The 12,881-nt window shown below is 42.8% G+C and overlaps 2 protein-coding genes across 3 annotated transcripts in view; one reads left to right on the top strand and one right to left on the bottom strand.

The window, feature by feature from the left end:
• aida (axin interactor, dorsalization associated) overlaps window positions 1-11,165 on the top strand; it is a 77,677-nt gene extending 66,512 nt beyond the window's left edge. For both annotated transcript variants that reach the window (XM_041188054.1, XM_041188053.1), the window contains 4 exons: window positions 2,262-2,384; window positions 2,476-2,598; window positions 3,207-3,324; window positions 10,439-11,165. In XM_041188054.1, coding sequence (XP_041043988.1) covers window positions 2,262-2,384; window positions 2,476-2,598; window positions 3,207-3,324; window positions 10,439-10,535 — 461 coding nt within the window. In that variant the 3' untranslated portion in view covers window positions 10,536-11,165. The remainder of the gene's footprint in view (window positions 1-2,261; window positions 2,385-2,475; window positions 2,599-3,206; window positions 3,325-10,438) is intronic.
• Window positions 11,166-11,334: 169 nt separating this feature from the next.
• Window positions 11,335-12,881, bottom strand: part of LOC121278032 (transport and Golgi organization protein 1 homolog) — a 120,452-nt gene continuing 118,905 nt past the window's right edge. The window contains exons 28-29 of the mRNA XM_041188050.1: window positions 12,487-12,643; window positions 11,335-12,364 (exon numbers count right to left, since the gene is read on the bottom strand). Coding sequence (XP_041043984.1) covers window positions 12,114-12,364; window positions 12,487-12,643 — 408 coding nt within the window. The 3' untranslated portion in view covers window positions 11,335-12,113. The remainder of the gene's footprint in view (window positions 12,365-12,486; window positions 12,644-12,881) is intronic.

Here is a 12,881-nt window from a genome sequence, read left to right as displayed (position 1 = left end):
GGGACAGAGGTGTTGAAGGTGGTGATATTATCTAAGGAATGTGCTAATTAAGGGTAGAAAGCAGGACAAACAAGATACAGATAGCCCTAGTGGGGGTGGGGTGGGGTGGGGTGAAGGAATACTAAAAAGGCTAAAAGGCAGAGATAAACAATGGATGGAAATACAGTTAAAATAATGGAAATAGATTTTTCTTTTCCCACCTATATAAATTATTGGAAAAAACAAAAAGGAGGGGGAAGAAACGGACAGGGGGTGGGGATGGAGGGGTGAATTCATGATCTAAGATTGTTGAACTCAATATTCAGTCCAGAAGGCCGTAAAGTGCCTAGTCGGAAGATGAGGTGCTGTTCCTCCAGTTTGCTTTGAGCTTCACTGGAACAATGCAGCAAACCAAGGACGGACATGTGGGCATGAGAGCAGGGTGGAGTGTTGAAATGGCAAGGGACAGGGAGGTCTGGGTAATGCTTGCGGACAGACCAAAGGTGTTCTGCAAAGTGGTCACCCAGTCTGCGTTTGGTGTCTCCAATGTAGAGGAAACCGCATTGGGTGCAACAAATGCAGTAGACTAAGTTGAGGGAAGTGCAAGTGAAATGCTGCTTCACTTGAAAAGAGTGTATGGGTCCTTGGACGGTGAGGAGAGGGGAAGTGAAGGGGCAGGTGTTGTATCTTCTGCGGTTGCATGGGAAGGTGCCGTGGGAGGGGGTTGAGGAGTAGGGGGTGATGGAGGAGTGGGCCAGGGTGTCACGGAGGGAACGATCCCTACGGAATGCCACCAGGGGGATGAAGGGAAGATGTGTTTGGTGGTGGCATCATGCTGGAGTTGGCGGAAATGGTGGAGGATGATCCTTTGAATGTGGAGGCTGGTGGGGTGATAAGTGAGGACAAGGGGGACCCTATTATGTTTCTGGGAGGGAGAAGGTGTGAGAGCGGATGCACAGGAGATGGGCCCGACATGGTTGAGGGCCCTGTCAACCAACGTGGGTGGAAAACCTCGGTTAAGAAAGGAGGACATGTCAGAGGAACTGTTTTTGAAAGTGGCACCATCAGAACAAATGCGACGGAGGCGAAGGAACTGAGAGAATTGGATGGAGTCCTTACAGGAAGCGGGCTGTGAGGAGCTGTAGTTGAGGTAGCTGTGGGAGTCGGTAGGCTTGTAATGGATATTGGTGGACAGTCTCTCACTAGGACTTGAGACAGGGAGGTCAAGGAAGGGAAGTGTCAGAGATGGACCATGTGAAAATGATGGAGGGGTGGAAATTGGAAGCAAAACTAATAAATTTTTCCAGGACCCAACGAGAGCTTGAAGCAGCCCGAAGTAATCATCGATGTACCGGAGAAAGAGTTGTGGGAGGGGGCCGGAGTAGGACTGGAACAAGGAATGTTCCACATATCCCATAAAGAGACAGGCATAGCTGGGGCCCATGCGGGTACCCATAGCCACACCTTTTATTTGGAGGAAGTGAGAGGAGTTAAAGGAGAAATTGTTCAGTGTGAGAACAAGTTCAGCCAGATGGAGGAGAGTAGTGGTGGATGGGGATTGTTCGGGCCTCTGTTCGAGGAAGAAGCAGAGAGCCACCAGACCATCCCTTGGGATGGGGCTGTAGATGGATTGGACGTCCATGATGAAGAGGAAGCGGTTAAGGCCAGGGAACTGGAAATTGTTGATGTGACGTAGAGTGTCAGAGGAATCACGGATGTAGGTGGGAAGGGACTGGACAAGGGGAGAGAGAAGGGAGTCAAGATAACAAGAAATGCCATGGGGCAGGAACAGGCTGACATGATCGGTCTGCTGGGACAGTCCTGTTTATGGATTTTGAGTAGGAGGTAGAAGAGGGCCATCAAAGGTTGGAAGCTGTGGAAGGAAGATCTTCAGAGGAGATGAGGTCAGTGACAGTCCTGGAAACAATGGCTTGATGTTCAGTGGTGGGGGTCATGGTCCAGAGGGAGGTAGGAGGAAATGTCTGCGAGTTGACGCTCAGCCTCTGTGAGGTAGAGGTCAGTGCGCCAGACAACAACAGCACCCATGTCAGCGGGTTTGATGACAATGTCAGGGTTGGACCTGAGAGAATGGAGTGCAGCAAGTTCAAAGAGAAACAGGTTAGAATGGGTGAAAGGAGCAGAGAAATTGAGATGACTAGTGTCAAGGTTCTATACAGCTGCAGCATGAATGTTCAGAATAAGTGATGTTACACTGGTTAACTATAAACTAATGCTACATCAAACTGCTGTAGAATGATATGGTAATGAATGTTTGTCTTCAGGTACCCTACTACCACGGCTGCCCTCAGAACCAGGCATGGCACTGCTCACTATTAAAATAGAAAAAATTGGTCTCAAGGATGCAGGACAGTGTATCGATCCCTACGTAACAGTCAGTGTAAAAGGTAATATAGTGGGATTTTAAAATGGGTTTGGTGTGCATGTAGTTCTATTTACTTAAAGATGACAGATAATGTAATGCCTATAATCATACAGATGTCAATGGGGTAGATCTGACCCCTGTACAAGATACCCCAGTTGCTACTAGGAAAGAAGATATGTACGTACACTTCGCTGTTGATGTGGAAATCCAAAAACACATAGAGAAACTGCCAAAAGGTGAGTCACCTTAATTTACTTCCTTGAAGATCCTTTTCACTCGTGGTGAACAGACCACTGTGCTGGAGAATATCCTGACACCCACCAAAAATATTCAGCCCATATGCCACGATGAAATAATTTAGATTAGATTGTTTGGGTTGAGGCTCAGTCAGTATGGATGGAATATGTGTTACAGCCCTGTTAATCTGAAATGAGATATTAACTTGTGTGAGAGTTACTAATACATATTATACAAACACAAATATTTTTAAATATGAAAACACCATGAATCTTGGAACTCATCGTTGTTTATTCAAATCTCCACACGAGAAACTGGTATGAGTCAATGCAGAAAAGTTTCATTTCATTAGGCTAGGTGGATTCAAACGCAGGTCTCAGAAGTGAAAGGCCATGGTCTAACCAACTATGCTTGCTGCGCCTGTTTTCCATCTCTCCCTCACAATTTTAACTAGTCAATATTTTAACACTGGAACATTCAAAAAGTGAAATGTAATATTCATCTTAATGCTTGTACCATTTAGTGATGCTGCTGTGATATTTATCAGATTTAGTTTCCAATGCATGTACTTCTAGATCAGGAAATACGTCTTGCTTTTCTTTAACAGGTGCTGCTATTTTCTTTGAATTCAAACATTACAAACCTAAAAAGCGATTCACAAGCACAAAATGTTTTGCTTTTATGGAAATGGATGAAATCAAAGCTGGACAGATGGTTATAGAACTGTGAGTATTGGAACATTTGTTCTTAAAGATTCAACATTTCACTTTTATTTTGTCCACCTTTTCACCCTCCCAAATGTTCAAAGATAACCCATGCCTTTGTAACTTCTACTTTGTGACCTATTTCAACACTCTCCTGGTCAGACTCCATCTTCCACTCTGTCCCTTGCAAAAAGTCCTTTCTATTCATCATCCTTGTGGTTCAAGAAGGCTGCTCACGTAAGAGCAAGGAGCAGGCCATTCGGCCCCTCAAGCTTGTCCCACCATTCAATAAGATCATGGCTGATCTGCCCCAGGCCTCAGCTCCTCATTGCCCTCAATTAATCTATCGACCTCCTTTTTAAATACTTCCAGTGATCTAGCCTCCACAACTCTCTGGGGTAGAGAATTCCAGACATTCACTACCCTCAGAAGAAATTCCTTCATGCCTCAGTTTTAAACGATTGTCCCCATATTCTCTAACTTTGTCCCCTAGTTTGAGATTCCCCCACATCTTCTCACCATCTACCCTGTCAAGCCCCCTTAGAATCTTGTATGTTTCAATAAGATCACCCCTCATTTTTCTAAACTCTAATGAATAAAGGCCTAACCTGTTTAGCCGTTTTTGGTAAGTCAACCCCTTCATCCTAGGAATCAGCCTAGTGAATCTCTTTTGAACTGCCTCCAATGCCAGTATATCCTTAAATATGGGGACCAGAACTGTACACAGTACTCCAGGTGCAGCCTCACCAACACCCTGTACAGTTGAAACAAGATTTCTCTATTTTCAAACTTCAACCCCCTAGCAATACAGGCCAAAATTCGATTTGCCTTCTTAATTACTTGCTGCACACTAACTTTTTGTGTTTCATGCACAAGAACACCCAGATCTCTCTGTGCTGTACATTTTTGGAGTCTGCCTTTTGATTCTTCCAACCAAAGTACATGACCTCACACTTTCCTACATTAAACTCCATCTGCCAAGTTTTTGCCCACTCACTCAACCTATGTATATCCTCTTGCAGATTCCTTATGCCCTCATCACAACATGCCCTCCCACCTATTTTTGTATTGTCAGCAGATTTGGGTACATTACACTCTGCACCCTTCTCCAAGTCATTCATATAGATAGCAAATAATTGAGGCCCTAGGACTGATCCTTGTGGCACTCCACTAATTGTGTCTTTCCAACCTGAAAAAGACCCGTTAATCCTGACTGTCTTGTGTGTGTTAACCAATCCTCAATCCATGCTAATACATTACCCCCAATACCACGTGCCCCTATCTTGTGCAATAAGCTTTTATGTGGCACCCTTTTGAATGCCTTCTGGAAATTCAAGTACATTACATTTACCGGTTTCCCTTTATTATCTATGCTTGTTATGTTCCCAAACAACTCTAGAAAATTTGTCAAACATGATTTCCCTTTCACAAAACCATGTTGACTCTGTTTGATTGCATTAAGCTTTTCTAAATGTCCTATTTCTTCCTTAATAATGGACTCCAGGATTTTCCCAACAACAGATGTTAGGCTGACTAGCCTATAGTTTCCTGCTTTTTGCTTTCCCCCCCCCCCTTCTTCAATGGGTGTCACATTAGTGGTTTTCCAAACTGCAAGGACCCTCCAGGAATCCAAAGAGTTCTGGAATATTTCGACCAATGCCTCTATGATATCTGCAGTCACTTCCTTTAAAACCCTTGGATGCAGGCCATCAGGTCCTGGCGACTTGTCTGCCTTTAGTCCCATTAGTTTGTCAAATACTTTGTCCCTCAATTCTCCAATCCTATACTCCAAGGGTTCTACGCTCACTTTAGCCACTTTCTTTCCTTTTATATACCCATAGAAGCTCTTGATGTTTGTTTTGATGTTTCTTGCCAATTTATTTTCATTATGAATTTTCTCCCTATTAGCTTTTTAGTCATCCACTGCTGGTTCCTAAAAAATTCCCAATCTACAGATTTGTCCTCCATGTTATCCCTGCCAATCTGATTTGTCAAGTCATTATTCAGATTAAAATCACCCATGACAATTGTAGCATCCTTCTTACACACTTCCATTATTTCCTAATTTATACTTTGTCCTGCAGTGAGGCAACTCTTCAGGATCCTATAGATGACTCCCACCCCGACTTCTTCCCCCTGCTATTTCTTGTTTCCACCCAAACTGATTCCACATCACAATCTATTGCACCTATATCCCTACTCACCACTGCACTGATACCTTCCTTTATTAACAAAGCTACCCCACCTCCTTTTCCTTTATACCTATTTTTCCGGAACATCGAACTTCCCTGAATATTGAGTTTCCAGTCTTGGTCACCCTGCAACAACAACTCTGTAATAGCTATCAAGTCATTCATTTATTTCCCTTTGTGTCAACTCATCTATCTTGTTAGAAATGCTGTGTGCATTCAGATAAAGAGCTTGAAGCTTTTGACTTTTTAACCATTATTGCTCATTTTGGTTCTGATTTCTGCTGCGCTCTTCTGCTATTATTTTCTGCCCCTTCCTGTCACACTTAATCGTTTGCCTCTTCACTACCCTGCACCTTTGCTCTCTCGTTTCTTTTTGAATTTTTAAACTTCCCTTCAATTGAACCCTCCCCCCAACTAATTAGTGTAAAGTCCTATCTCTAAGCCTAATTATACGATTCACCAGGATGTTGGTACCAGCATAGTTCAAATGAAGCCCATCCCACCGGGACAGCTCTCTCCTTCCCCAGTACTGGTGCCAGTGCCCCATGAATCAGAATTTCTCCCACGCCAATCTTTGAGCTATGCGTTTACCTCCCTATTCTTATTTACCCTACACCAATTTGCACGTGGCTCAGGTAGTAATCCAATGATTATTACTTTTGTAGTTCTGCTTTTTAATTTAGTCCCAAACAGTTCGTAGTCCCTCAGCAGAATCTTTTTCCTCGTCCCACCTATGTTGTTGGACCATGACAGATGGATCCTTCCCCTTCCATTCCAAGTTCCTCTCCAGCCCAGAAGAGATGTCCTTAACCTTGGCGCCAGAGGGAGATGGTGGCATAGTGGTATTGTCGCTGGACTGGTATTCCAGAGACCCAGAGTAATGCTCTGGGGACCCAGGTTTAAATCCCACTATGGCAGATGGTGAAATTTGAATTCAATAAAGATCTGGAATTAAAAGTCCGGTGACCATGAAACCATTGTCGATTGTCGTAAAAACCCCTCTGGTTCATTAATGTCCTTCAGGGAAGGAAATCTGCCATCCTTACCTAGTATGGCCTACATGTGACTCCAGATTCACAGCAATGTGGTTGACTCTTGGAAAAAAAGGCCCTCTGAACAAGGGCAATTAGGGATGGGCAATAAATGCTTAGCCAGCGACGCCCACATCCTATGAATGAATAATAAAAAAAGGTAGGCGACACAGCCTTTGGGACTTTGTCTTTGTTGCGGAGAACAGTACTTATTACTAAGATAAAAGCAAAATACTGCGGATGCTGGAAAAACTGTTTCTCCACAGATGCTGTCAGACCGAGTTAAAGAGGCTCTGAAGCAGAGTCATATAGACTTGAAACGTTAACTGATTTTCTCTCTACAGACGCTGTTCGACCTGCTGAGTTTTTCCAGCATTTTCTGTTTTTGTTTCAGTACCTATTACTACTACATTCTCTTTTCTTCCCCACTTGAATGGTGCTCTGTACCACAGTGCTGTGGTCAGTTCGCTCATCCTCCCTACAGTCCGTGCCCTCGTCCACACTGGGACCAAGAATCTATTTGACAAGGGCACTGGCTGAGGCTCCTCCAAAGCTTAGTTCTGGACCCCCAGATTTGATGTAATTAATATATAAAGGGTGTGACTGTCACCTGAAACAATGTCCAAGTAACTCTCCCCCTCACTGATGTGTCGCTATGTCCACAGCTCGGATTCCAGCTCAACAGCTCTGAGCTGAAGTTCCTTGAGCAGCCAACACTAGCTGCAAATGTGGTCACCATGGATCGCACCAGCGTCCACCAGATTCCACATACTACAGATGCAACACATCGCCTGCCCAGTTATCTCTATTTAATTAATTAATTTGGATGTTAAATAGTGAATTTTTTAACAACTCTTCAACTGTAAAAACAGCTGATTTAAACTACTAGGCCAATCAAGAGAGACACGGAAGAGATGCCCACCAGTCACCTACCAGTTTTCCTTTGACGTCACGCTCCGGCTCTGACAGGTAGAAACAAGTTGAAGTGGCGCCAGTTTTTATCTCCCGTTGCCCTTCTCACGCAGGTCTTGTATATTTCAATAAGGTCGCCTCTCATTCTTCTAAACGCCAATGAGTACCGGCCCAACCTACTCAACCTCTCCTCATAAGAAAATCCCTCCATATATGGGATTAACCTAGTGGACCTTCACTGGACTGCCTCCAATGCCAGTATATCTTTCCTTAGATAAGGGGCCAAAACTTTTCTCAGTATTCTAGGTATGGGCTAACGAGTGCCTTGTATAGTTTTAGTAAACTTCCTTATTTTTATACTCCATTCCCTTTGAAATCTGCCTTCCCTATTACCTGAACTTGTATGCTAGCTTTTTGTGATTCATGCATGAGGACCCCCAAATCCCTGTGCTGCAGCTTTCTCCGTTTAAATAATATTCAACTCCTTTATTCTTCCTGCCAAAGTGCATAATCTCATACTTTCCCACATTATATTCCATCTGCCAAGTTTTTCCCCATTAAACTTAACCTGTCTGTATCCCTCTGTAGACTGCCATCCTCACCAATTGCCTTTCCATCTATTTTTGTGTCATCCACAAACTTGGCGATAGTACATTCACTTCCCTCTTAAATATATATTGTAAACAATTGTGGCCTTAGCACTGATCCCTGTGGCACTCCACTAGCTACAGGTTGCCATCCTGGAAATGCTCCCCTTATCCCAATTCTTTGGCTTCTATTAGTTAGCCAATCCTCTATCCATGCCAGTATATCACCCCCAACACCATGGGCTCTTATTAAGTAGGCTTACATGTGGTACCTTCTCAAATGCCTTTTGGAAATCGAAATATATTACATCTACTGGTTCCTCTTTATCTATTCTGCTTGTTACCTCCTGAAAGAATTCTAATAATTTTGTCAGGCATGGTTTCTCCTTCACGAAGCCGTGCTGACTCTGCTTGATTATGTTATGTATTTTTAAAAGCTCTGCTGTTACATCCTTTATAATAGACATCTTCCCAACGACAGATATTAAGCTAGTTGGCCTACAGTTATGTTTTTGTCTCCCTTTCTTTTTGAATAAGGATGTTACATTGGCAGTTTTCCAATCCTCTGCGGCCTTTTCAGAATCTAAGGATTCACTTTGGCTTCTCTCTCCTCAGGCACTCTTTCCTCCTCCCCTTCCACCCCAAATGATTCCTCTGCACCCTGTTTCCAACCTCCCTTTCCTCTCAAGAACTCGAACAAATTGCTGCCCAAATCAGTGTCCATCTTCCCCACAAATTTGAATCCCTCCAATCAGTTTCTGGTCCGGCTGCAGTACTGAAATGGTCCTTGCTAAAGTCACAAATGACATTCTTTGTGATTGATAAAGCTTTCCCTAGGGGTCAGTGTTGGGATCCTTGCTCTTCCTGATATATATTTATGTCCTAGACCTTGGTATAGAGGGCACAATTTCAAAATTTGCAGATGATACGAAACTTGGAAGCATTGTGAACTGTGAGGAGGATAGTATAGAATTTCAGAAGGTCATAGACAAGTTAGTGGAATGTGTAGACAGGTAGCAGGTGAAGTTCAATGCAGAGAAATGCAGAGAAGTGTTCCATTTTAGTAGAAAAAACATGGAGAGACAATATAAAGGGTACAACTCTGAAGGAGCAGGGGGGCCTTGGTGAATATGTGCAAATGTCATTGTGGCAGGACAGGTTGAGAGTGTAGTTAATAAAGCATGCAGTATCCTAGGCTTTATTAATTGGGGCATAGAGATAAGAGCAAGGAGGTTTTGTATGGGACACTAGTCTGGCCTCAGCTGGAGTATCGCATGCAGTACTGGGTGTCTCACTTTTGTAAGGATGTGAAGGGATTGGAGAGGTCAGTGAAAAAAATTAACGAGAATGGTTCCAGGGATGAGGAACTTCAGTTAAGATAGATTGGAATAAATTTGATAGAGGTATTGAAAATCCTGAGGAGGTCTGGACAGAATAGAAAAGGAAAACTGTTCCCACTTGTGAATGGATCAAGAACACAAGGGTGTAGGTTTAAAGTAATTAGTAAAAGAAGCAAAAGTGACAGCAGGAAAAACTTTTTCATGGAGCAAGTAGTTAAGGTCAGGAATGCACTGCTTGTTGTGTGGCAGAGGCAGGTTCAGTAGAAGCACTGAAAAGGAAGAACGTGCAGTAGGGAGAATGGCACTAAGTGAATTGCTCATTTGAAGAGCCTTTGCAGACATGAGCCAAATGGCCTGCTTCAACTTATCTGCTGCTGAAACCCTCAGCCATACCTTTGTTAGTTCTAAACTTAACTCTTCTAATGCTCTGCTGGCCAGCCTCCCATCTTCCACCTTAATAAAAGTGGTGGTCATCTAACAATACCCCCACCCATATATATTTATATAGTGCCTTTAATGTAATGAAACATACCAGTTATAAAACTAAATGACAGAGGCACATAAGGAGATATTAGGTCAGATGATGAAAGCAAGGTGGAGAGGCAGTGGAGTTAAAGGGAGGGTATTCCAAAGATTTGGGCCTAGTTGACTGAAGGTGTAGCCACCAATGGGGGAAGCAATTAAAATCCAAAATTCTGCTGCCCATATCTTAACACTCCAAATTTTGTTCATCCATTACCCCTTTGCAGACAGAACAATTTAAGTCATCCTAAATCCTTCCATTGTCACACCACTCTCTGCAGCCTCCTCCAGCCCTGCAAGCCTTTGAGATCTCTGCTTCTCCAATTCTTGTGCAAACCTCATTTCAATTACTTCAGCATTCTTTTAACTGTCTTGGCCTCCCTAAACCCCTATCTCTCCATCAAGATGCTGCTTAAAACCTATCCACTTTGGTCAAGCATTTGATCATATCTCTTTCTGTGGCTGTGTCAAATGTCATGATTTTCTCCATCCTTATCCTTACCGCACAAAGGTGATTTTAAAGACTTATTTTCTCTACTCTTTCTGCTCAGATACAAAAAGCCAACAGACTTCAAGAGAAAAAAGTTGCATTTGCTAACCAAGAAACCACTGTATCTCCACCTCCATCAGACATTGCACAAGGAGTGATCTGCTATATGTGCTGTGGTACATGGGCAAACATTGTGGTAAATCTGTGTGTGTACAACAGAACTAGCACTGTGTAGCACGTTTATGATCCAATACTTGCAATAAGAATACAGTATCATTGTTAAATGTCCCATGAAGACATCGAGTCCCAAGCTGCTGCAATTCAGGAAAATATTTCATACTGGTTAACATTGCCATTTTATATCATTTTAATAATTAATCCTGGAATGTTGGCAGAATTACTGTTCGGTGTGCTGAAGAATGAAAAATACCTACACTACCTGTGGTAGCTAATACAGCACTTGTTAACTTATTTAAACTGAAGGAATTGCTGAAATCATCTTGGAGGCAGTAGCTTTCTGTAGTTAACTATTACAGTAAAATCAAGTGCACAAAGGAAGGATTTCTGGTGTACAGGTGAGTGGGAATATTATATAGTGGTACTTCCAAACAGCCAGAAGGGTATTTGTTGAAACAAAAGTCACTCAGATGCTTTGCTAAAAATGTATTTGAAGTGCCAGAGTGCAGTGTGTTGGCCAAAGCTCTTTCTAAAAAATGTATTCTATGTCTAATCATTGCACTACAACAGCATGTAGCATCCTGTTCAATAATAATTTGTGGAGTTTATAATGAAGATTCATGTATGCTTGCGGGGGGGGGGGGGGGGGGGGGGGGGAGGGAAGGGAATACGAAAAACACTGATTCATACTGTGCTAATCTGTACATTCAGTAGCCATTATTACATGTAAATCACTGTTGATAAAGAAAAGGGGGCAAGAACAGCACTGAGGAATGTTCATTGACAACCCAGTAATTTTAATCTTTATTAATAAATTTTCTCAATAGTAAAATAAGTTACATCTGGCCTTAATTATAGAATATTCCTGTTTGTTTTTCCTAAACAGAAATCAAACTAAAACAGGGGCTGCAAGACACAAATGGATGGGTTCATTGAAATATGTACGGATTACAAATGTATTGCCATGACTACATCAATCAGGCAGCTCTCTAATCAGCTGATATTTCCACAGGAAAAGTTTTTCCCCCAACCATTTAAAATAAAAAGGCATCAAAACACTGGTCACATTAGCAAAAGATTTATATCACTACACAAGAGACACAGGCACCCTAATATTGCACAATTAACTCCTTTGATTGGCAGAGTGGCTATCTTGTGACAAATAGATTCCAAGTAAAGTTTTCAAAGCTGTAACCAGCAGTTACACTTAATTATTTGAGAATCGCCTCTACAAATACACTTACCCATTTCCACAATTGGAACATACAGAACTCCAGCAGTCCAAGGGTTTTCCAGCTGAAGAATTCTAAACTGGTGACGGAATCTGACCCTGTCACCCAATGGTAAAAGCCACTGCTCATGCAGAGTGATGGGATTCTCCATAAGCCATTACATTTTAAACATGTCCTAATTAGATTGTTGCTAGTGAAATTATCCCTAATTCCTGGGCACAGGAGAACTGAGGCCCATTGAATACTTTGACATACATTTAAAAAGTACAACTGCCTGAGATGAGGGATCAGTTAAGTTGAAAGCCTGGCCTCACGATGCCTTTAAAATCACAAGCGGTTGTCTGGTTCTGGTGGATGCGAGCCTGGTGGATATTCCCGGCTACCAGGAGGCAGTGTCGGACCAGGAGGAAGGTTCCTTGGTCCATGCGGATACTCCCTGGCACCAGGTGGGATGTCTCTCAGAACATGTGGTGGTGGTGGTAAGGGCCCAGGAAGAAAAGGTCTGTGGCTTGGAGGAGGAAACGGGCCTGGAGGGAGAAACGGGCCTGGAGGGAAGTCTCGAAGGGCTGGAACACGCACTGTAAAATCCAAGAAAAACTAGGAGTCAGATTGGCAGAATCCAGGGTGAGTTCAAAATGAAATTTTAAAATATCCTCAATTTAAACCACAGCAGCAGCTATTTAGAATAAGTTAATCCTACCTAAGTGGTTTTGTGCAAGTGGGACTGGTCCATATGAGCCTCTGGATGATGGAGGAGGCCCATGTCGAGGTCCCAGGGGAGTTATTCCACCCATTGGTGAATTCATAATAGGTGTTCCAGGAAAAGACGGTGCAGCCTGAAGAGTATTAGCATTCACCTGTAGTTTTAGTCATCAGGATGGGGAAAAGAGAAAAGATTTTAAAAGCCTCAATATTCACAATATTACTAATTTCTTCAACCACTAAGTTTTCAGCAGCATATACAGATGGAAGTAGGTCCTTCAAGCAGATGACCTGTATTCACAATATTTCATCCAGTTACAGCTAAGGAACAGTTAGAGCTGTGTTAAATAGAGGAATACAAGCCACAAAACGTAACCTGGGGTGTAACAATTG

The sequence above is a fragment of the Carcharodon carcharias genome, chromosome 5 (genome assembly GCF_017639515.1).
Source record: "Carcharodon carcharias isolate sCarCar2 chromosome 5, sCarCar2.pri, whole genome shotgun sequence".
Classification (NCBI taxonomy): Eukaryota; Metazoa; Chordata; class Chondrichthyes; order Lamniformes; family Lamnidae; genus Carcharodon; species Carcharodon carcharias.
This window is presented reverse-complemented; position numbering and strand designations above follow the sequence as displayed.